The sequence below is a fragment of the Neofelis nebulosa genome, chromosome 17, assembly GCF_028018385.1.
Source record: "Neofelis nebulosa isolate mNeoNeb1 chromosome 17, mNeoNeb1.pri, whole genome shotgun sequence".
Lineage (NCBI taxonomy): Eukaryota > Metazoa > Chordata > Mammalia > Carnivora > Felidae > Neofelis > Neofelis nebulosa.
This window is the reverse complement of record NC_080798.1, coordinates 18167984-18188726: the sequence shown is the minus strand read 5'-3', so window position 1 is coordinate 18188726 and position 20743 is coordinate 18167984. Positions and strand designations below refer to the sequence as shown.

Genomic DNA, 20743 nt, shown 5'->3' with positions numbered 1-20743 from the left:
CTCTTCAGGCGCGGTCTAAGGGTGACGGCCGACTGGTTTCGGACTCCCGCTCCCGTGGTGCCCCGCGCGTGGTCGGCCCAGCCCCCGGCTCCCGCTAGCCCCGCGGCGGCGCTGGTTGCTGTCGTGAGCCGCAGCCGCCCCGCCCCACCTCTCCCTCCCCTCCCCCCGGCCCTGCGCACGGGCCGCCCCTCCCCCCGCCTCCCCGGCCCCTCTCACGGTGCCAAGATGGCGGCGGCGGCGGGCGGCGGCAGTTGCCCCGGGCCTGGCTCCGCGCGGGGCCGCTTCCCGGGCCGGCCGCGGGGCTCCGGCGGGGGCGGGGGCCGCGGCGGACGGGGCAGCGGAGCCGAGAGAGTGCGGGTAGCTCTGCGGCGCGGCGGCGGCGCGACGGGGCCGGGCGGAGCCGAGCCTGGGGAGGACACGGCCCTGCTCCGTTTGCTGGGGCTCCGCCGGGGCCTGCGCCGGCTCCGCCGCCTGTGGGCCGGCCCGCGCATTCAGCGGGGCCGGGGCAGGGGCCGGGGCAGGGGCTGGGGCCTCAGCCGGGGCTGCGTGCCTGAGGAGAGCAGTGACGAGGAATCCGACGATGAGGTGAGGCAGTCAGAGGCGTCCCCAACGCCGGGCGGGGCGGAGGCCGGGGGGCTTCCTAGGGTCGGGGTGGCCCCGAGGGGTGGCGTGAGGAAGCGAGGTTCTCAGGGTCCTTGCGGAGGGATGGTGGGGCCCTGCGGATAGGCCTGGGAGGAGATAGGCTGCACGGAGGTGTCGGTGCAAAAGGCCTCCGAAAGTGGGTAGAGAAGCCGGGCTGCAGCTGGGCACTTGGGCCCGAGGCACATCCTGCTGAAGTGTCCTGGGATGATGATCTTGGTAGTTGGCAAAGCCATGCCAGTAGAGGTTTGAGCGAGAAGACTGTGGGTACCGCATGCCCAACCAGTGGTGGTTGACAGCAGCAGCGTGGCTTTAGTGGACCTAGGCTAGGGCTCTCTGGGCTCTTACCTGTAGGCTGCTCCGCCTGGCCTCACAATTTGACACATCACTGGTTTCACCGGTACCCTGATTCTTTCTCTTAAGGTGGAGGGATGGTAGCCTGGTGGAAGGCTTCCTCTCAGGGGCACAGATTGAAGAGAAATGGAATAAAGGCTGAGGCTGGGAACTCTAGCAGGTCTGAGTTCAGCTCAGGATTTATCCTCAGCCTCCCAGAAAAGTCAGGAAGGTGTGGGTTGTATTACTTAGGACAGTGTGTAGTAACCTGAGGGCTCAGAGTGGAACCTATTACAGTAAACCATTTGAAACACACACCCCACTTGGGTGCCCCGTTCCCATCTTCATTCAGGAAGAAACTACATTCTGAGAGTGAGTAAACAAGTCCCACCGTTTTCTGAGTTAGAGGATGAGGGAATCTGAGGGTAGTGTTTACTTCCCGGCCTGGGAAGACCCCGCTCTCTTCCCTTTTGGGCCAGTGAACCACTGGTGGCTGTGCTGATGTGGTCCGGCACAGGGGATGGGGGATCAGAATACCCTGTGCCTCTGTCCCTAGGGAGAGACCCTGTTTTCTATTCTTCTCACATCTTCCAGCTTCTTAAGTTTTTCCGTAAATAGGTAGGGGTATGTTAAGAGGGAAACTGGGGATGTATCTCCATACCTGAGTCTCAGGTGAAATGAGGGCTTTGGCACTGACTGCTGTTTTTCCCCTCCACCTCTGGTCCCCTAAATCAGGAGTTTCAGGGTTTTCATTCAGATGAAGATGTGGCCCCCAGTTCCCTGCGCTCTGCGCTCCGATCCCAGCGAGGTGAGTGATGGGGAAACTCTACCTCTGTAGTTTTACAGGAATGTGATTCTTGCTCTTTGTGTCAGCTCTTCCCTGTTCCGCTAGAGTCTCCATCAGTTACAGAGTGTGTTCTGTGTTCAAGCCCAAGCTAGGTTGGGCTGTGGGGGAAACAGACAAGTAAGACTTAGTCCTTGCCTTCCTGGAGTGCCTTCTTCAGTCTGCAGGGCTAGCTTGACCCATCTCCCCACACCTATTCTCCTTTTAGGTCGAGCCCCCCGAGGTCGGGGCCGCAAGCATAAGACGACCCCCATTGCGCCTCCTCGCCTAGCAGATGTTGCTCCTACCCCCCCAAAGACTCCTGCCCGGAAACGGGGTGAGGAAGGCACAGAACGGATGGTACAGGCACTGACTGAACTTCTCCGGCGGGCCCAGGCACCCCCAGCCCCCCGGGGCCGGACATGTGAGCCTTCCACTCCACGTCGGTCTCGGGGACGGCCCCCAGGACGGCCAGCAGGCCCCTGCAGGAAGAAGCAACAAGCAGTAGTGGTGGCAGAAGCAGCTGTGACAATCCCCAAACCCGAGCCCCCACCTCCTGTGGTTCCAGTAAAACACCGAACTGGCAGCTGGAAGTGCAAGGAGGGGCCCGGCCCAGGACCTGGGACCCCTAAGCGTGGAGGACAGGCTGGGCGAGGAGGCCGTGGAGGTAGAGGCCGAGGCCGAGGCGGGCTCCCTCTCGTCATCAAGTTTGTTTCAAAGGCCAAAAAAGTGAAGATGGGACAGTTGTCCTTGGGAGTTGAATCAGGTCAGGGTCAAGATCAACGTGAGGAAAGCTGGCAGGATGCCCCCCAAGGAAGAGCTGGATCTGGACAGGGAGAGGGCCCCTGCTGGAGGAAAGAGCAAAAGCTGGAGGAGGAGAGAGAGAAGGAGACAGAAGAGGAGAAAGGCAAGGAGAAGGAGGAAGAGAAGGTAGAGGGAGCTGGACCTGAAGAGATGATGCTAGCGGAGGAAAAGGAAGAGGCAGAGCTGCCATCCCCAGCCTCGACTCCTCCAGAGCCTCCAGCCCCTGCAGCCCCTGCAGCCCCTCCACCCGCTCCACCCCCTCCACCCCTTCCATCCCCTCCATCTCTTCCACCTCCTCCACCCCCTCCACCCCCTCCACCCCCACCACCCCCACCACCCCCACCACTCCTTCCACCCCTCCCTCCTCCCTCAACTTCTCCTTCGTCCCCACTTTGTCCTCCACCACCCCCAGTGTCCCCTCTGCCCCCACCATCACCTCCACCACCTCCTGCCCCAGAGGAGCAGGAAGAATCCCCTCCTCCAGTGGTTCCAGCTACATGCTCCAGGAAGAGGGGCCGGCCTCCCCTGACTCCCAGCCAGCGGGCAGAGCGAGAAGCTGCTCGGGCAGTGCCAGAAGGTACTCCTCCCACTCCAACCCCCAGCACCACCACGGGAGGCCCTCTGGAAGACAGCCCCACTGTGGCCCCCAAAAGTACCACCTTCCTGAAGAATATCCGGCAGTTTATTATGCCCGTGGTGAGTGCCCGCTCCTCCCGTGTCATCAAGACACCCCGGCGATTTATGGACGAAGACCCCCCCAAGCCCCTAAAGGTAGAAGTCTCACCTACTCTGCGGCCTCCTGTTGCCATGTCCCCACTCGCCCCCCCAGAACCGGCACCAGCTCCCTCTCCACCGCGTGCCCCAACTCCCCCCTCTACCCCAGTCCCGCTTCCTGAAAAGAGACGGTCCATTCTAAGGGAACCCACGTTTCGCTGGACCTCACTGACCCGGGAACTGCCCCCTCCTCCTCCTGCTCCTCCACCGGCCCCACCCCCACTTCCTGCCCCTGTCACTCCATCCCGGAGGCCCCTGCTCCTTCGGGCGCCTCAGTTTACCCCAAGCGAAGCCCACCTGAAGATCTACGAATCGGTGCTTACTACTCCTCTTGGGGCCCCTGAAGCCCCTGAGCCAGAGCCTCCTCCCGCCGATGACTCTCCAGCTGAGCCTGAGCCACGGGCAGTGGGCCGCACCAACCACCTCAGCCTGCCTCGATTTGCCCCTGTGGTCGCCACTCCTGTCAAGGCCGAGGTGCCCCTTCCTGGGGCGCCAACTCTGAGCAATGGGCAGCAGCCTCAGCCTCAGGCTCAGCTACAGCAGCCCCTACAGGCCTTGCAAACCCAGCTGCTGCCCCAGCCATTACCACCACAGCAGCCACAATTACAGCCACAGTTACAACTGCAGCCACAGCCGCCACCACAGCAGCCGCCACCACTGGAAAAGGCCCGTGTTGCGGGCTTGGGTTCCTTACCACTGTCTGGTGTGGAGGAGAAAATGTTCAGCCTCCTCAAGAGAGCCAAGGTGCAGCTGTTCAAGATCGATCAGCAGCAGCAGCAGAAGGTGGCGTCTTTGTTGCCGGTGAGCATGGTGCTTTGGCCGGGCTCCTGCACCCATCGTCCAGCCTTGCTTCTCTTAACTCTCCTTAACTGCCTGTCTCCTCAGTCAGCCTCTAGTATTTCAGAGAACGCTCAGAGCCAGTCCTTGCCTGTCTCTCAGCTTCCTGTATTCCTTCCTTCCCTGGCCCCGTCCCTCCCCCACGCTAGTCCACTGGTCCTATCTTTCCTCACTTTCCAGCCTCTGACCCTGTTTATTCCCCCCACCAGCCGAGCCCTGGAGGGCAGATGGAGGAAGTCGTGGGGACTGTCAAGCAACTCTCAGACAGAGGTTCTGTCAGGTCTGAAGATGAATCGATGGAAACTAAGAGAGAGAGACCGTCGGTATGGAGTGGGAGGAAGGCCCTCTGAAGAAGGCTGGTTGCAGGAGCACAAGGGGCTGCTTCCACATGTATTCCTGGTTTCTCCTCCCCTAGGGCCCCGAGTCCCCCGTGCAAGGCCCCCGCATCAAACATGTCTGTCGTCATGCTGCTGTGGCCCTAGGTCAGGCCCGGGCCATGGTGCCCGAAGACGTCCCCCGCCTCAGTGCTCTTCCTCTCCGGGATCGGCAGGACATCGCCACGGAGGGTAGGGGCGGGTGTGTTGTGGGAAGATTTGACAGCCGTGTCGAGTTTGGGGGCGAGCAAATGCACCAAGAGCCTGGGAGGGTGGGCGCTGAGTTGGATGCTTGGGGCAGGTGGCAAGTGGGTTGGAGTGCTGGGTCTTAGAGCAGATTTGGGGCACCAGGGACCTGAGCACTGTGGGAAAGTGGAGACCAGAAGGCCAACTGAATGGGATCTAGGTAAAAAGCCCAGTGGCTTTGTGACTCCATTCCTTCCTCTGCGTTACGCTAGATACGTCATCGGCATCTGAGACTGAGAGTGTCCCGTCACGGTCTCGGCGGGGGAAGGTGGAGTCAGCAGGGCCTGGGGGAGACTCAGAGCCTGCCGGGTCTGGAGGGACCCTGGCCCAAACGCCCCGGCGCTCGCTGCCCTCCCATCATGGCAAGAAGATGCGGATGGCACGGTGTGGACACTGTCGGGGCTGCCTGCGTGTGCAGGACTGTGGGTCCTGTGTCAACTGCCTGGACAAGCCCAAGTTTGGGGGCCCCAACACCAAGAAGCAGTGCTGTGTGTGAGTAGCCTGGGCGGAGCCTCTGTTCCCACCCACGGTTGTCAGTCACCCAGGCCTCCTGCCCCGCCAGAGCAGTGGGATTGGCATCCTTGTGGAGAGCTTCCTCTCTTCCCCCAGACCACCAGTCCCCTACCCTGGTGACGTGCTGCTCCCCTCCCCAGATACCGGAAGTGTGACAAGATAGAGGCTCGGAAGATGGAACGGTTGGCTAAAAAAGGTAACGGGACTGGAGTATTTCTTTATACGACCGTGTTTAGATCCGTGGTGTGGAGGAAACTATGTTTTCTTTGTTCTCTTCCCCTTATCTTTGCAGTCTCCTACCTTTGTGGTCTTTCCATCGTGTGCTTTCATATCTCTCCTGTACTCGTTCTCTTCTGCCCCACTTCTTTTTGGCTTTTGTCCATCCCAGTGTCCCATGTCCCTGGCTGAGCTCAGATCCTACTAAGTCCCCTGTTCCCACAGGCCGGACGATAGTGAAGACGCTGTTGCCCTGGGATTCCGATGAATCTCCTGAGGCCTCCCCTGGTCCTCCAGGCCCACGCCGGGGGGCGGGAGCTGGGGGGCCCCGGGAGGAGGTGGTGGCCCCCCCAGGGCCCGAGGAGCAGGACTCCCTCCTACTGCAGCGCAAGTCAGCCCGGCGCTGCGTCAAACAGCGACCCTCCTATGATATCTTCGAGGACTCGGATGACTCAGAGCCTGGGGGTCCCCCTGCTCCCCGGCGTCGGACCCCCCGAGAGAATGGTGCGAATTGCTTGTTGCTTCCCCTTTCAGTTAGTCCCGTGTCTTTTGTGTAGAAGGGGCGGGGTTTCCAGACCCGGGGCCCTACCAGTATGTTAGAGAACACAGCTGACTGCAAGCAAAGGAGGTAGTTTGGTGTGGATAGGGAGAACTGGTGCGTGAGGTTTTCAGTAGCTTATTGAGCCGGGTCATCCTAGTGGGTCTTAGTTAAAGATGGCCCTGGGGATCCAGGTAACATTAGGGGGTTGTGGAGAAAGGGGAATAGGGAAGGAAGAACCTCACCTATTTAAGGTGAGGAACCTCTAAATAGGGGAACCTCACCATTTATGTGTCCTGCCTAGAGCTACCAGTACCAGAACCTGAGGAGCAGAGCCGGCCCCGCAAACCCACCCTGCAGCCTGTGTTGCAGCTTAAGGCCCGAAGGCGCCTGGACAAGGTCAGCAAGGCCCCACACCAAGAACCCTGAGCCCCGTGGAAGGCATGGCTCCTGCCCTTCGGGAGCTTCCTAGCAAGTCAGGGTAACGGACTCACCTGAGTGCCGTGTTTTCCACACCAGAGGACAGGCCCTGAGGGGTAAGGCAGGCCTGTCCTTCTGGAAAGCAAAGTAGGATCTGGGCAAGAGACAAGGCTGGGCAGACTGGGGGAAATGGCAGTGTGGAGGGAAGTCTGCAGAGGGTGAGCCTTGGCGGCCTTCCGATCACCACCTCCCTTTCTAGGACGCTCTGGCCCCTGGCCCCTTTACTTCTTTTCCCAATGGTTGGACTGGAAAACAGAAGTCCCCTGACGGAGTGCACCGGGTCCGTGTGGATTTTAAGGTATGGCATTGAGGAAGAGGGTCTCAAGGACCGTGTTTGGAAGAAACTTGATCGTATGTGAGAAACCAGGGCTTTAAAGAAGAATTTGCCTTGTGTTCCTGGCTGCTCTCTGACCTGTGTCCTCTCTTCCCCTCAGGAGGATTGTGACCTGGAGAACGTGTGGCTGATGGGCGGCCTCAGTGTGCTCACCTCCGTGCCAGGGGGGCCGCCAATGGTGTGCTTGCTGTGTGCCAGTAAAGGCCTGCATGAGGTTGGATCCCCGCCTTTTTCCACAGCCCCTCAGGTCTCCATTGGCCCTCCTTGCCTGAGTTCTTGGGCCCTCTCAGCAGGGTCTCATCCCTGGCCTCTTGGCCTCACACTGTGCCCATTGTTCACTCTCCCCACCCCCAGCTGGTGTTCTGCCAAGTCTGCTGTGACCCTTTCCATCCATTCTGTCTGGAGGAGGCCGAACGGCCCCTGCCCCAACATCATGACACCTGGTGCTGCCGCCGCTGCAAGTTTTGCCACGTCTGTGGGCGCAAAGGCCGGGGATCCAAGGTTTGGGCACGGGAGCCGTGCGAGTGGGTGGAGGCGTGGAGGAGAGGGATGTTCTTGTGTCAGTAGGTTCTGCCATTGTTGTCTTTCCCGAACTTCCCAACAGCACCTCCTGGAGTGTGAGCGCTGCCGCCATGCTTATCATCCAGCCTGCCTGGGGCCCAGCTACCCAACCCGGGCCACACGCAAACGGCGCCACTGGGTGAGAGACGAGGCTCACGCCCCTTGCTTTGGAGCTCTAATTAAGGCTGCTACCACCCCCAGACTTACTCTAGGCCAGGGCTTCCATGAGGAGGGAAAGGTCAGAGGTCCTTGTGAGAGTTTATCTGATAAACAGCATTTTCTCTTCTGAAATTTCGTATAAACGAGACTTACGTGCAGAACTTAACACAGGATGATTGCAGGGGCTCATGGATTCCAAGGTCCTAGGCTCAGAATCCCCTGCTCCTGCCTGATCTCCACTCCTCCCTGTCTCCCTGTGCCAGTCTCCCCCACTTCATTCCTCTCCCTCCTTCCTCCTTGCTTCTCTTGCTCACTTTTTTTCCTCTTCCCTGTCCTTTCTCATTTGTCTCCTGCCTGCCATCCAGTCTTCTTTGCCCATCTCCTCCCACTGTACCCCCCAACACTGCTCCAGGCTGCTCCCCCTAATGTCACCCTGCCCCCCCTGCCCCCAGATCTGCTCAGCCTGTGTACGCTGTAAGAGCTGTGGGGCGACTCCAGGGAAGAACTGGGACGTCGAGTGGTCTGGAGATTACAGCCTCTGCCCCAGGTGCACCCAGCTCTATGAGAAAGGTGGGGACCTGTCAGGGGACCTGGGCCCTGGGGGACACCGGGCAGTGGGCCAGGCTCCTAGACAGGCAGGACAGATGTGTTTTTCTAGTGGCTTTGTATCCTCCTCTAGCCGCGGAACCTTTCCTTCCATTCATGGTACTTTCCCACGGAAGCCTAGCCAGTACCTCAGGTAGAAGGACATACTTTCTCTGAGGGCAGTGGGAGTGGGGGGCCTAGATCCCATTGTTGTGGTGGTCCCTGACATGTCCCCTGGATCCTCAGGACTCCGCTGAGCACTTTGAAAACCCAGGCTTTCCCCATTTGCTCAGGCAGCATGTTTAGCAAGGTTCTTTGTGAGGCATTGGGGTCACAGGGTTAAAAGAGGCTTTATCCTCAGCCAACGATTTGAGAATAGTAGGGACCCAAGATGGAACATAGCAGAGGCAGCCCTCACGGCAGCCAAGAGGTGGTGGCCCCAGAGAGACCTCCAGGGGACAGGTAGTGGCCCCAGCTCCTCTGACTTGCCCTTTTCTTCCCTCTTCTGCAGGAAACTTCTGCCCAATCTGCACACGCTGCTATGAAGACAACGACTACGAGAGCAAGATGATGCAGTGTGCACAGTGTGACCACTGGGTGCACGCCAAGTGCGAGGGACTCTCGGGTGAGCAGCAGAGTGTCTGGGCTGCTGCCTCAGCCCTGAGGGGGTCCCTGTCCTACCCACAGCACAGGCCCTTATGGGACAGGTGGGCTTAATATCCTTGGCAACCTCTAGGGGCTGCTGAGAGCCAACTCTCACATCCTCCCAAACCATTCTCTCCTATCCTACTTTGGCTGTTTTAGATGAAGATTATGAGATCCTTTCTGGGCTGCCAGACTCCGTGCTATATACCTGCGGACCGTGTGCGGGGGCCACGCACCCCCGCTGGCGAGAGGCCCTGAGTGGGGCCCTGCAGGGGGGCCTACGCCAGGTGCTCCAGGGCCTACTGAGCTCCAAGGTGGCGGGCCCATTGCTGCTGTGCACTCAGGTCTGGGGGCTCGGGAGGTAGGGCGGGGTGGGGCCAGGCCCAGCACCAGCCCTGCTGACTTCCTGTCTCTGCAGTGTGGGCAGGCTGGAAAGCAGCTGCACCCGGGGCCCTGTGATCTGCAAGCCGTGAGTCGGCGGTTCGAGGAAGGCCACTACAAGTCCGTGGTGAGTGGGACACAGAGGAACAGGTGGGTGTCAGGAGGAGGGGGTTTGGGGGCGGGGTGGGGGCTCTGATCCTGACAAGCTCCCTTACAGCACAGCTTTATGGAGGACATGGTGGGCATCCTGATGAAGCACTCAGAAGAAGGAGAAACCCCAGAGCGCCGGGCTGGAGGCCAGATGAAGGGGCTCCTACTGAAGGTGAGAACTTTGGGGAAAGCCTATAGGGTGGCTTGAATGGAAGTGGGGAAGAGAGAGTGGGTACTTCAGACCCTGCCCCCACCAACTTGCCTGGGGAAGCCAGTTCTTCTCATTTTGTTAACCCACTCCCCAGCTGCTAGAGTCTGCGTTCGGCTGGTTCGACGCCCATGACCCCAAGTACTGGCGACGGAGTACCCGGCTGCCGAAGTGAGCAAGGCTGGGTAGCAGGAGGGGATCTAGGGGATGAGGGCAAAAGCAAGGGCACATGGGAATCCAGGGTCAACCTGGGCTGAGAATGGACGAGGAATAGAGTTAGCATCTCGAGGGTGGTGGAGCCAGGAGGAGCGTCCTTGGGGATTCTAGGTCAGCAAAAACTCAGATTGTGCAGTTAGCCCGCTCTGTTTCTGCTTTGTGCAAGGTAGTGTTGGGGACAGCAATGAGTTAGCCATGTTTGGGGGGTGGGAGTTGAGGTGGAACAGACATTAATGCCTGGTAAGCCAGATTGTCATGGTGGTGATGGGAAAGTCCAAGGGGATATGAGAGCCCAGAGAAGGTTCCTAGGGCCTAAGACTTTCCAGAAGAGATGACAGCTGAGATGTGGAAGAAGAGTTATTACAGACATGAGGAACAGCATTTCACGTGTCACAGGTGGCATGGGGGGGCCCCGGCTCATTTGGGAGACTGGGAGAAATGCCACATGGAGAGAGGACCAAGTGTGTCATGGCATGTTTAGGCTAAGATTTGGGTGGCCACCCATGTTAGACGTGTCAGATGCTGACCCTGCCTGTCCACAGCGGAGTTCTTCCCAATGCCGTGTTACCTCCATCCTTGGACCATGTCTACGCTCAGTGGAGGCAGCAGGAACCAGAGACCCCAGAATCAGGGCAGCCTCCAGGGGACCCCTCGGCAGGTACTGGCAAATGGGGGCTGGAAGCCAGGGCCCCTGAGTTGGTGGAACAAATTGTAGGTCCTGATTCTGGAACTTCCCTTTCCACACCCCTTCCAGCTTTTCAGGGCAAGGATCCAGCTGCTTTCTCACACCTGGAGGACCCCCGTCAGTGTGCGCTCTGCCTCAAATATGGGGATGCAGACTCTAAGGTGAGGGCTACCATGTGAAGTCCCGGGTTTTGGGGCTTAGTCCCTGGGGCCTCCCCTCACACCATTTCTCCTCTGCCCCCAGGAGGCGGGACGGCTTCTATACATTGGGCAGAATGAGTGGACACATGTCAACTGTGCCATTTGGTCAGCTGAAGTGTTTGAGGAAAATGATGGCTCCCTCAAAAACGTGCATGCTGCTGTAGCTCGAGGGAGGCAGATGGTGAGAGCCCGGGCCTAGAGAGGTGGGCAGCCCTGGGGTCTCAGGTAGGGCCCCCTGCAGGGGAGACAGCTCCTGTTTCAGTCTTTACCCCAACGTGTCCTTTCACCGCTGGTCCTGGGTATCATTTTTTGGTTGTCCCAGGACTCTGGTGCTGCAATGATAGCGGCTACCCCCCCACCCCCATTTGAGCTTGACGTCTGGGAGATTAAAAGTTGGAAGGTCTTTTTGTTGATTCAACCTGTTCTGGATGCTTTCTATGCAGTGTGGCACTTAGCTCTTACTGTGTCCCTATGAGATGAGGTATTGACTGGGCTAGAACCTCTCCTCACCAGTGTGGGACCTGGGTTAGGTGCCGTAGGATGCCTCAGGATTAGGAAGTGAAGCACAGGGGAGATCTCCTTGGTGGGAGGTCAGTGAAGATTAAATGAAATGATACAGGTTTCACATTAAAATGGTGTGAGAGGGACATCTGGCTCAGTCAGAAGAGCACGCAACTCTTGATCTCGGGGTCTTGAGTTTGAGCCCCACGTTGGGTGTAGAGATTACTTAAATAAATATTTAAGAAATCATGTGAGAAAGGTGGTAAATGCTGCTAAGTAAGCGTTAGCTGTCGTTACCTTTCTCTCTACTGCAACACTCTGCTTCAGAAAATTTGAAGTAGGTTTGATACGCACCTGGCATTGGATGCATCTAGGGAAGAGGTTATGTTTGGTGAGTGCCTTTGCTATGCGAGGTGCTGGGCTAGACTGGGGCCCAAGCAGAGTCTCACAGACAGTGATGCTGAGCATCAGACCCTGGTCTCGGTCACTGGCTTCTCCCGTCAGCAGCCCCTTCCACCCGCAGCGCTGTGAGCTCTGCCTGAAGCCTGGAGCCACGGTGGGCTGCTGCCTTTCCTCCTGCCTCAGCAACTTCCACTTCATGTGCGCCCGGGCCAGCTACTGCATCTTCCAGGACGACAAGAAAGTTTTCTGCCAGAAACACACAGACCTGCTGGATGGCAAGGTGAGTCAGGACCATGGGGGAGACAGCTCCACACTGCTCTCTCTTTTTCCACTCATTGGCCCCTTTAGCCCCTCAGCCCTTCCCAGCTACCTCTTGATGTCTCCCTTGTTTTCCTCAGTCCTTGAGCCAGGCACCCAACTGTCCAGTCCTTGCGTCCAGAGCCTTCCCTCACAGCCCCCTCGCCCCCCCTCCCCCCATCAATCCAGCAACCCCATTTGCCACCCACCTCCCAGGAGATTGTGACCCCCGATGGGTTTGATGTTCTCCGCCGAGTCTATGTGGACTTTGAGGGCATCAACTTCAAGCGAAAGTTCTTGACGGGACTCGAACCTGATGCCATCAATGTGCTCATTGGTAAGCCTCTTGCTCTGTACCCTGGTCTTCCTGACCCTGCCTGGCCCCACTCTTCTGATCACTTCTTTGCACTATAGGTTCCATCCGAATTGACTCCTTGGGTACCCTGTCTGATCTCTCGGACTGCGAGGGACGGCTGTTCCCCATTGGCTACCAGTGAGCAGCCCAGGGGGCCTGGGTGGGGTTGAAGGACTCCAGGACTGGATCCCACTTCCCAAGTTGTCCTGACTCTCTTGACCCACACACCCACCTGACAGGTGCTCCCGTCTGTACTGGAGCACAGTGGATGCTCGGCGGCGCTGCTGGTATCGGTGTCGTATTCTGGAGTATCGTCCGTGGGGTCCAAGGGAAGAGCCAGTTCACCTGGAGGCAGCAGAGGAGAACCAGACCATTGTGCACAGCCCCACCCCTTCCTCAGGTATGGGTGATGGAACTCCCTCATTTCCTTCCCTGAATGCTGCCCTCAAACGGTTTCCCACTACCCGGTTCCCCTCTCCCCTAAAGATACTCTAGGTTTTTTGTCGTTCTTCCGTTTGTCATGATGTCAGTAACTGATAGCATTATGTGCTAGGGACTGTGCTCAGCATTTTGCAGGAAGTGAGGGAAGAGCACCATGCTACCTACTTGTGGGGGGTGGCAGCTTCTGGACAAACAGATAATGTTTATGGCCACCTGACTTGGGGTTATGTGCTCCCGTGGTGCTCCTCACAGCCTTACAAGGAAGGTGCAAGCTCTGCCGAACTGCAGCTTAAAAAGGGCGGTTGCTCTCTACGTAACACAGTGGTGGAATCAGGATTCGAACCGAATTGGTCCCCTCATAGCTGTACCAGCGCTGAGGGATGTAGCCAAGCGCTGGATGGCACACCTCAAAGATTGGGCTTGGAGATCAGTAAAAGGAGAGGTTGTGAGCTGAAAGGGAGAAGGAAGAGATTCGGATTATGTTTGCAGAAAAGGAGTTTGTGCCAGGTTCCAATATGAAGTGGAGAGGGGAGGAGGGTGCAGCCACCCTGGCTGGAAGCAGGGGAGTGTTGGAGGCGGCAGCAGAGATTTGTTCTCACAGATTGGGTGGAGCCAGGTAATGGGGAGCCCCAAGCGCCAGCATGAGGCGGATGTGTTTGATGTGGCAGGGATGCACAGTGCAGGTGAGAAAGTGGTAGGACTGGCCCTGCTGGAGAGTGCGCAGTGCCCCTTGTGGAATGTGGGGCCTGAGTCAGAGAACAGTAGGCAGCCAGGAATGGGGGAGATGGCAGAGATGGGTGAGGAGGAGTTACAGAGGGACCCTGACCCAGGTGTGTGTGGACATTTTAAAGAAACCACAGAGGGGTGTGGAACCTGGGTGATGACTGGGAACCAGTGCACATTGTGACCAGACCATTGGGTGGGGGTGGAGAAGCCTTGGTTGGCTCAAAAGAAGGGAGGGTGTGTGAGGAGAGGCTTTGACAGGGTCCTTGTCATTCCTGATGCCATTCTCCTGCCTCTTCAGAACCCCCGGATCATGTGGACCCCCCGCCAGATACAGATGCCCTTATCCCTGGAGCTCCTGAGCACCACTCACCTGTTCAGAACCTGGACCCCCCACTTCGGCCAGATCTCAGCATTGCCCCTCCTCCAGCCCCCCGTTCCTTCTCAGGGGCTCGAATCAAAGTGCCCAACTACTCACCATCCCGGAGGCCCTTGGGGGGTGTCTCCTTTGGACCCCTGCCCTCCCCTGGTGAGTACCTGGGACTGTTGGGGAGAGGGGGGTGGGTGGGTGAGGCAGGAGCTTGTGGCTGACACTGACCCTTCCCCCCAACAGGAAGTCCATCTTCTCTGACCCACCACATCCCTACGGTGGGAGACCTGGACTTTCCAGCTCCCCCCAGACGCTCCCGTCGTCCCAGTCCCCTGACCCCAAGGCTGCCACCGTCGCGGCGGGCCTCTCCCCCTCTCAGAACCTCCCCACAGCTCAGGGTGCCCCCTCCTACCTCAGTCGTTAGAGCCCTCACACCTACCTCAGGGGAGCTGGCTCCCCCTGGCCCAGCCCCATCTCCTCCACCACCCCCTGAAGACCTGGGCCCAGACTTTGAGGACATGGAGGTGGTGTCAGGACTGAGTGCTGCTGACCTGGACTTTGCGGCCAGCCTGCTGGGGACTGAGCCCTTCCAGGAAGAGATTGTGGCCGCAGGGGCAGTGGGGAGCAGCCACGGGGGTCCAGGGGACAGCTCAGAGGAGGAGGCTAGCCCTACCCCCCGCTATGTCCACTTCCCTGTGACTGTGGTGTCTGGCCCTGCCCTGGCCCCTGGTGCCCTCCCTGGAACCCCCCGCATCGAACAGCTGGACGGAGTGGATGACGGCACAGACAGCGAAGCAGAGGCAGTCCAGCAGCCTCGGGGCCAGGGGACTCCTCCTTCGGGGCCAGGAGTGGGCCGGGCTGGGGTCATCGGGGCTGCAGGGGACAGAACCCGACCTCCTGAGGACTTGCCGTCAGAAATTGTGGATTTTGTGTTGAAGAACCTAGGAGGGCCTGGAGAGGGAGGTGCTGGACCCAGAGAGGAACCCCTCCCCCCAGCACCTCCCCTGGCCAATGGCAGCCAGCCTTCCCAGGGCCTACCCCCTAGCCCAGCTGACCCCACTCGGACGTTTGCCTGGCTCCCTGGGGCCCCAGGGGTCCGGGTATTGAGCCTGGGCCCTGCCCCTGAGCCCCCCAAACCCGCCACGTCCAAAATCATCCTTGTCAACAAGTTGGGGCAAGTCTTTGTGAAGATGGCTGGGGAGGGTGAACCCGTCTCACCCCCAGTGAAGCAGCCACCTCTGCCCCCTCCCATCCCCCCTACAGCCCCTGCTTCCTGGACTCTGCCCCCAGGACCGCTGCTGGGTGTGTTGCCAGTGGTAGGGGTGGTCCGCCCTGCCCCACCCCCACCTCCCCCTCCACTGACCCTGGTGTTGAGCAGTGGACCCCCCAGCCCACCCCATCAGGCCATCCGCGTCAAGAGGGTGTCCACCTTCTCTGGCCGTTCCCCACCAGCGCCTCCCCCAAACAAGACTCCCCGGCTGGAGGAAGATGGAGAGTCCTTGGAGGATGCCCCCCAGGGTCCAGGGCTTAGTGGCAGCGGGTGAGTGAGTGTGCTGAGTCTGGAGGAGGGTGAGAGGTGGGCAGGGGAAAGCAGCTCAGCCTTCTCGGGGTTCCTCCCCCAGGTTTAGCCGAGTAAGGATGAAAACGCCCACAGTGCGTGGAGTTCTTGACTTGGATGAGCCTGGGGAGCCCACGGGGGAGGAAAGCCCAAGGTGAGTAGCCAGTCCCCTTTCCCTGGAGGCTCTAGGACCTCTGTTCCTTCCTTTTTCTGACAGGTCTCTCCTTACAGGCCCCTCCAGGACCGGTCCCCTCTGCTGTCACTCCCAGAAGGTGGTCCTCCTCGGGCCCCTGATGGTCCCCCCGACCTGCTGCTTGAGTCCCAGTGGCACCACTACTCAGGTAGGAACCGGCCTGTCGCTCTGCTTCCCTGCCTTGTGCTTGCCTTAGCTGGGTGATGGTCAGTTCAGAATCAGGCCACTTCCGAAAACACACATCGCACATCCACCTGGCTATGAGCCCGAGACTAGGTGTGAAGAGTTCTAGAGACACTCTCAGGGAGAGTGTGACCCATGGCAGAAACAGTCATGGAGAGGAAGTTTCAGCTCCATGTAAGACGCCCTTCGAAAGTACCCGTGCAGCATGCCCAGGAGCCCGGGGGTCAGCTTCAGAACGTAATCTGCCAAGGTCAGAGTGTTAGGTTCCTAGTAAAGCTGAGCAGCTGGGGGGGCTGTCAGAATGGGATGGGATTCAGAGCCATGCAGCTAGATAAGAGCACCTGGGTGCCAATGAGGATAGAGCTCACCTAGGACCCGGAGGGGCAGGAACAGTAGGAAGGAGATCACAGGAGAGTGGTGTCCCAGAGGCCCTGGGAAGGGAATAGTCGCTAGTCCTAACTGCCTCAGGGAACACCAGGCATGTGGGGTTTAGGATTGGTGTACCGACTGGGAAGGATGCTGTATCAGGGTCCAGAATTGAAGACTGTGGTTGACGAGGAAGCCAAAACAAGACTTAGGCATCTTGCCAGCGAGGTTGCGTAAGGGTCTGAGGGGAAGGCAGCAACCTAGAGGGGTTTGTGTGAGGGCTGAGACAGCAGAGCCACGGAGGAGGGGGAAGGGGGCTTGTGGATGGAAGCGGAGGTGGGAGGAGGCATGGTGGTTGGGTTTGAATAGGAGACTGCTGCGTTGGGGGAAAGGTGAGGTCAGCGCACTGGCAGAGACATCAGGACACAGGATGGGGGCACACAGAGTGGATTGGGCTGCCACCCTCAGTGAAGCTAGGAGGGCGGTGCTGTGTTGGTTACAGAGGACCGCGGCAGAGGGGTAGGCTACAGCCAAGCAAGCTGGCAACTGAGCAGCCTGAGGCTCGGAATTTCTCCTGGCCCGAGTCCTGTCCACATGTGTGGATTCTCTCGTTACGTTAGTGCTGAGTTACTGAGCGTGGAAGCGGAGCGAGGTGGACAGAGACTGCTTAACTGAAAGACCGCCTATGGGGGTCAGAGGTGGTGTGAAGTTATGGCAGTGACCATGACGGACAGGTCCCCACCCTTAGGGACCACGCCACAGTTTGGTAGAGGAAACAGACACGTACATTAGCAAGTGTACCGCAGCTGAGAACGAGCACCGTGAGAAAGAAGGCAATGAGAGCGCCTGGCTGAGGCCCCTGTAGTCAGCCTGTCGGGTTCAGGGAACAATGGAGGTGAGGATGGGGCAAGGGCAAAGAGGAGGTAGAAGAAACTGTCAGAGGTGGATGCAGGGGCACTGAGGCCTGGAGATGATGTGGGTCGCACAGCAAATCAGGTTTAGAGGCATGCCTAGGGCTGGGAGGGCACGCAGTCAGGTTGGCGCAGAGAAGTGGTGTGGGGAGAAAGTGCGGCCACAGTGGGTCCTGCCTCTCTCCTAAAGTGTACTCCACTCAAACGTAGGTTCCCCCCACGCCCGCCCCCCAGCCATGACAGTCCTCAGTCCACACCCTGCTTAAGCAAGCAGCAGCATTTGCACTGATTTCCCTCCTTGCAGCACTTCCTTCTCTGGCTTCCAGAACTCCACCCCTCTCCTCACCAATCTAGTTATACCTCGTCATTGCCCCAGCCTGTCACTTTGGCATGTCCCAGGGCCCTGGCTTTGACTTCTCTATCTGTACTCTCAGATGTTCTCAGCTACTGCATGGCTCTGGATCCCATCTCTAATTCCGACAGCCCCCAGATTGGTTGCTGGGCTCCTAGGTCCTGCCACCTGTTTGCCGTCTCCCCCAGCAGGTTGCAAGGGCAGGTTCTCTAAGGGGAATTTCAGACTCAGCATGTCCCGGACTGAGCTCTTGACCTTCACCCCAAACTTGTTCCTCCCTCTCCCTCATCATCTCAGTCATTGGCAGTTTTATCCTTCTGGGTGTTCAGGTCCCAAACCTGAGCTGTCCTTGACGTTCCACTGTCTCTCATATCCACATCTCCTATAGCAACAACTTCTGTCTTCTGTGTTTTCCAAATCTTTGGCCCCTGAGAGATCCCTTAAATAGCTCATAAGATACACGTACTTGACTCTGTGGTTAGGGGCCTATATAATAGTAAATTTGCAGTATTTATACAGATATGCTGTGTATATAAAAATACATGTGTAAAATGCACCTCTCTGGTATTTTAAATTCTCTGTGAGAGAAAGAATGAGGGGTGTAGATGGGCATTTTTGTAAACTGGGTTTGAATGAACCAGAAGTGTGTCCTGCAGAGCCAGGGCACTCCAGGCCTCTGTGTAAATGCTCATCTAGCCAAGAACTCCTGTAGAAAAGGGACCGCAGGCCCTGTAGGAAAAAAAAAAAAATGTCCAGGGGCGCCTGGGCGGATCAGTCAGTTAAGTGCCTGACTTTGGCTTGGGTCATGATCTCACGGTTTGTGAGTTCCAACCCCGCATCAGGCTCTCTGCTGTCAGCATAGGCCCACTTCGGATCCTCTGTCTCCCTCTCTCTCTGTCCCTCCCCTGCTTGTGCTCGTTCTCTCTCTTCTCTCTCCAAAATAAGTAAGTAAACATTAAAAAGAATAATAATGTCCATCCTGTAGGGTTCACTGGGTAATTAGAGCAGGAAGAGAGCCACCGACCAAGTATCTGTGCTTGTGCAGGGAGAGGAAGGGAGGGTGGTGGGGAACCGGGCACTCTGGAGTCCAGGAGTGGTGACCCTCACCTACTGTGACCTGCTGCTTGGGATCAGGTGAGGCTTCGAGCTCCGAGGAAGAGCCTCCATCCCCAGAGGACAAAGAGAACCAGGCCCCCAAACGGGCTGGCCCACATCTACGCTTTGAGATCAGCAGTGAGGATGGGTTCAGCGTGGAGGCAGAGAGCTTGGAGGGTGAGTCGGGAGTAGTGGTGACGGAGGGCAGGTGTCTGGTGGAGCACCGTCCTGACTGCTCTGGCCCTGCTCCCTCCTCAGGGGCGTGGAGAACTCTGATTGAGAAGGTGCAAGAGGCCCGAGGGCACGCCCGCCTCCGACATCTCTCCTTCAGTGGTAAGTGGGGAGAGTCCACAGGGATGCTGAGAGGACTCCCAGAGGACAAGGTGGGCCTCTGCCATGACCTGTGTGTCCTCACCTTTGACTCTCCCCAGGAATGAGCGGGGCAAGGCTCCTGGGCATCCACCACGACGCTGTCATCTTCCTGGCAGAGCAGCTTCCCGGGGCCCAGCGCTGCCAGCACTATAAGTTCCGCTACCACCAGCAGGGAGAGGGCCAGGAGGAACCACCCCTGAATCCCCACGGGGCAGCCCGTGCCGAGGTCTATCTCCGGTGAGAGGTCTGGGGAGCCCTATGGGAGTTCTCAAGCATGGGAATGAAGTCTGTAGAGATTGGAAACTGAGGCCTGGGAGAAGATGCCAGGCCACTCCAGGAATTATTCCTGAAGTTCACATCGGAAGAACGAACCCCCTCCATTCCCCTTTTCTCTGTCTCCAGTGGTAGCGGTATTTCTTTTGTCAGCGGCAGGCCCAAGCCAATGGGTAGGTAGGTGGCATCTTTTTGAAGGAATGGCTGTGATCCTCCCTTCTTTCCTCCTCTCTCTGCTGCAGGAAGTGTACCTTTGACATGTTCAACTTCCTGGCCTCCCAGCACCGGGTGCTCCCTGAGGGAGCCACCTGTGACGAGGAAGAGGATGAGGTGCAGCTCAGGTCAACCAGGTATGGAGGGCAGGCCAGGGTGCTGGGGGTGTTCTGGAAGGGTCCTAAAGAGGGTGACCAGGGGCAAGAGAGGTCATTCCTGGGTACCAGCCTGTGACACTGCTGACCCCACCAGACGTGCCACCAGCCTGGAGCTGCCCATGGCCATGCGCTTTCGCCACCTCAAGAAGACATCCAAAGAGGCTGTGGGTGTCTACAGGTTAGTGGGGTTGGGGGGGGAGGATGCCCCTTGGGTGGATGGACAGGTGCCCTGGTGTGGGGCTGCCTTGGTTCTGTCCCCCTGCCCCCTGAGCTCCCCCTTGCCTATCCTACCCCACAGATCTGCCATCCATGGGCGGGGCCTGTTCTGTAAGCGCAACATCGATGCCGGCGAGATGGTCATTGAGTATTCCGGTATCGTCATTCGCTCTGTGCTGACTGACAAGCGGGAGAAGTTCTACGACGGGAAGGTGGGCCCCCCCAGGCCGTGGGGACGAGGGGATAGAGTGGGGCTGATCCGTGGGAACGGAGCACCTGACTGCCCTATCCTATCCCCGTAGGGTATCGGGTGCTACATGTTCCGCATGGATGACTTTGATGTGGTGGATGCCACAATGCACGGCAACGCTGCCCGCTTCATCAACCACTCGTGTGAGCCCAACTGCTTCTCTCGGGTCATCCACGTGGAGGGCCAGAAGCACATCGTCATCTTCGCCCTGCGCCGCATCCTGCGTGGTGAGGAGCTCACCTACGACTACAAGTTCCCCATTGAGGATGCCAGCAACAAGCTGCCCTGCAACTGTGGCGCCAAGCGCTGCCGTCGGTTCCTGAACTGAAGCCGTGGCTGCCCACCACACCCCCTGCTGCCATCTTGCCCCTCGTCTGGGGGCTCCCTCGTCCCTCCCAGAGCATCTCACCCCCACCCTCCTGTTCGGGGTGGATGTGGGCATGCAGGTGGCAAAGGCCCTGCCTCCACCCCACCCAGCAATCGCCCCCTTCCTGCCCTGGGGGCCCAGGATGTAGATACTGTACAAAGGTTTCTAAATCCCTTCTTTTCTATGCACTTTTTTATTTAAGAGGGGGGGATCCCAGGTGGGAACCTCCCGTAATAAAGTCTGTCAATGTTTGGAGAGGTGGTGTTCCCGTTCGTGTGGTGCTGGGGGCACGTAGGAGCTCCCGTTTCGCCATGCCTTAGCCCGGGAAGCCTGTCAGCCTCCATAGAAGGGTGAGGCTATCACTCAGAATTACAAGTAAATTGTGAGGGTCTGTTAAGGCTTCGGAGCAACAAATGTCCAACATATTCCCAGTTAGAATCCGGCTG

General features: G+C 58.5%; 1 protein-coding gene across 2 annotated transcripts; it reads left to right on the top strand.

Annotated features, from left to right (window-relative positions):
• Positions 1-202: 202 nt before the first annotated feature.
• Positions 203-20552, top strand: KMT2B (lysine methyltransferase 2B). 2 transcript variants are annotated; one of them, XM_058707544.1, is made up of 37 exons: positions 203-585; positions 1708-1780; positions 2025-4174; positions 4420-4533; positions 4626-4776; positions 5043-5322; positions 5484-5539; positions 5785-6063; positions 6402-6496; positions 6777-6875; positions 7012-7125; positions 7266-7412; positions 7516-7611; positions 8084-8201; positions 8728-8841; positions 9021-9205; positions 9280-9369; positions 9460-9564; positions 9698-9771; positions 10359-10474; positions 10571-10662; positions 10745-10882; positions 11726-11884; positions 12118-12238; positions 12316-12394; positions 12496-12656; positions 13722-13949; positions 14034-15330; positions 15413-15502; positions 15580-15689; positions 18488-18625; positions 18707-18781; positions 18880-19057; positions 19336-19443; positions 19559-19642; positions 19763-19892; positions 19983-20552. In XM_058707544.1, the coding sequence occupies exons 1-37, from the start codon at positions 226-228 to the stop codon at positions 20256-20258; spliced, it is 8280 nt and encodes a 2759-aa protein (XP_058563527.1). In that variant the 5' UTR covers positions 203-225; the 3' UTR covers positions 20259-20552. The 2 variants fall into 2 exon arrangements, with proteins under 2 accessions (XP_058563527.1, XP_058563526.1); XM_058707543.1 differs by having other exon boundaries at positions 12091-12238.
• The last annotated feature ends 191 nt before the right edge of the window (positions 20553-20743 follow it).

Coding starts and splice junctions, on each gene's coding strand:
- KMT2B (XM_058707543.1), top strand. CDS start 226: ATGGCGGCGGCGGCGGGCGGCGGCAGTTGCCCCGGGCCTGGCTCCGCG. Junction 9,206..9,279: donor CATTGCTGCTGTGCACTCAG/GTCTGGGGGCTC, acceptor CTGTCTCTGCAG/TGTGGGCAGGCTGGAAAGCA. Junction 18,782..18,879: donor CCGACATCTCTCCTTCAGTG/GTAAGTGGGGAG, acceptor GACTCTCCCCAG/GAATGAGCGGGGCAAGGCTC.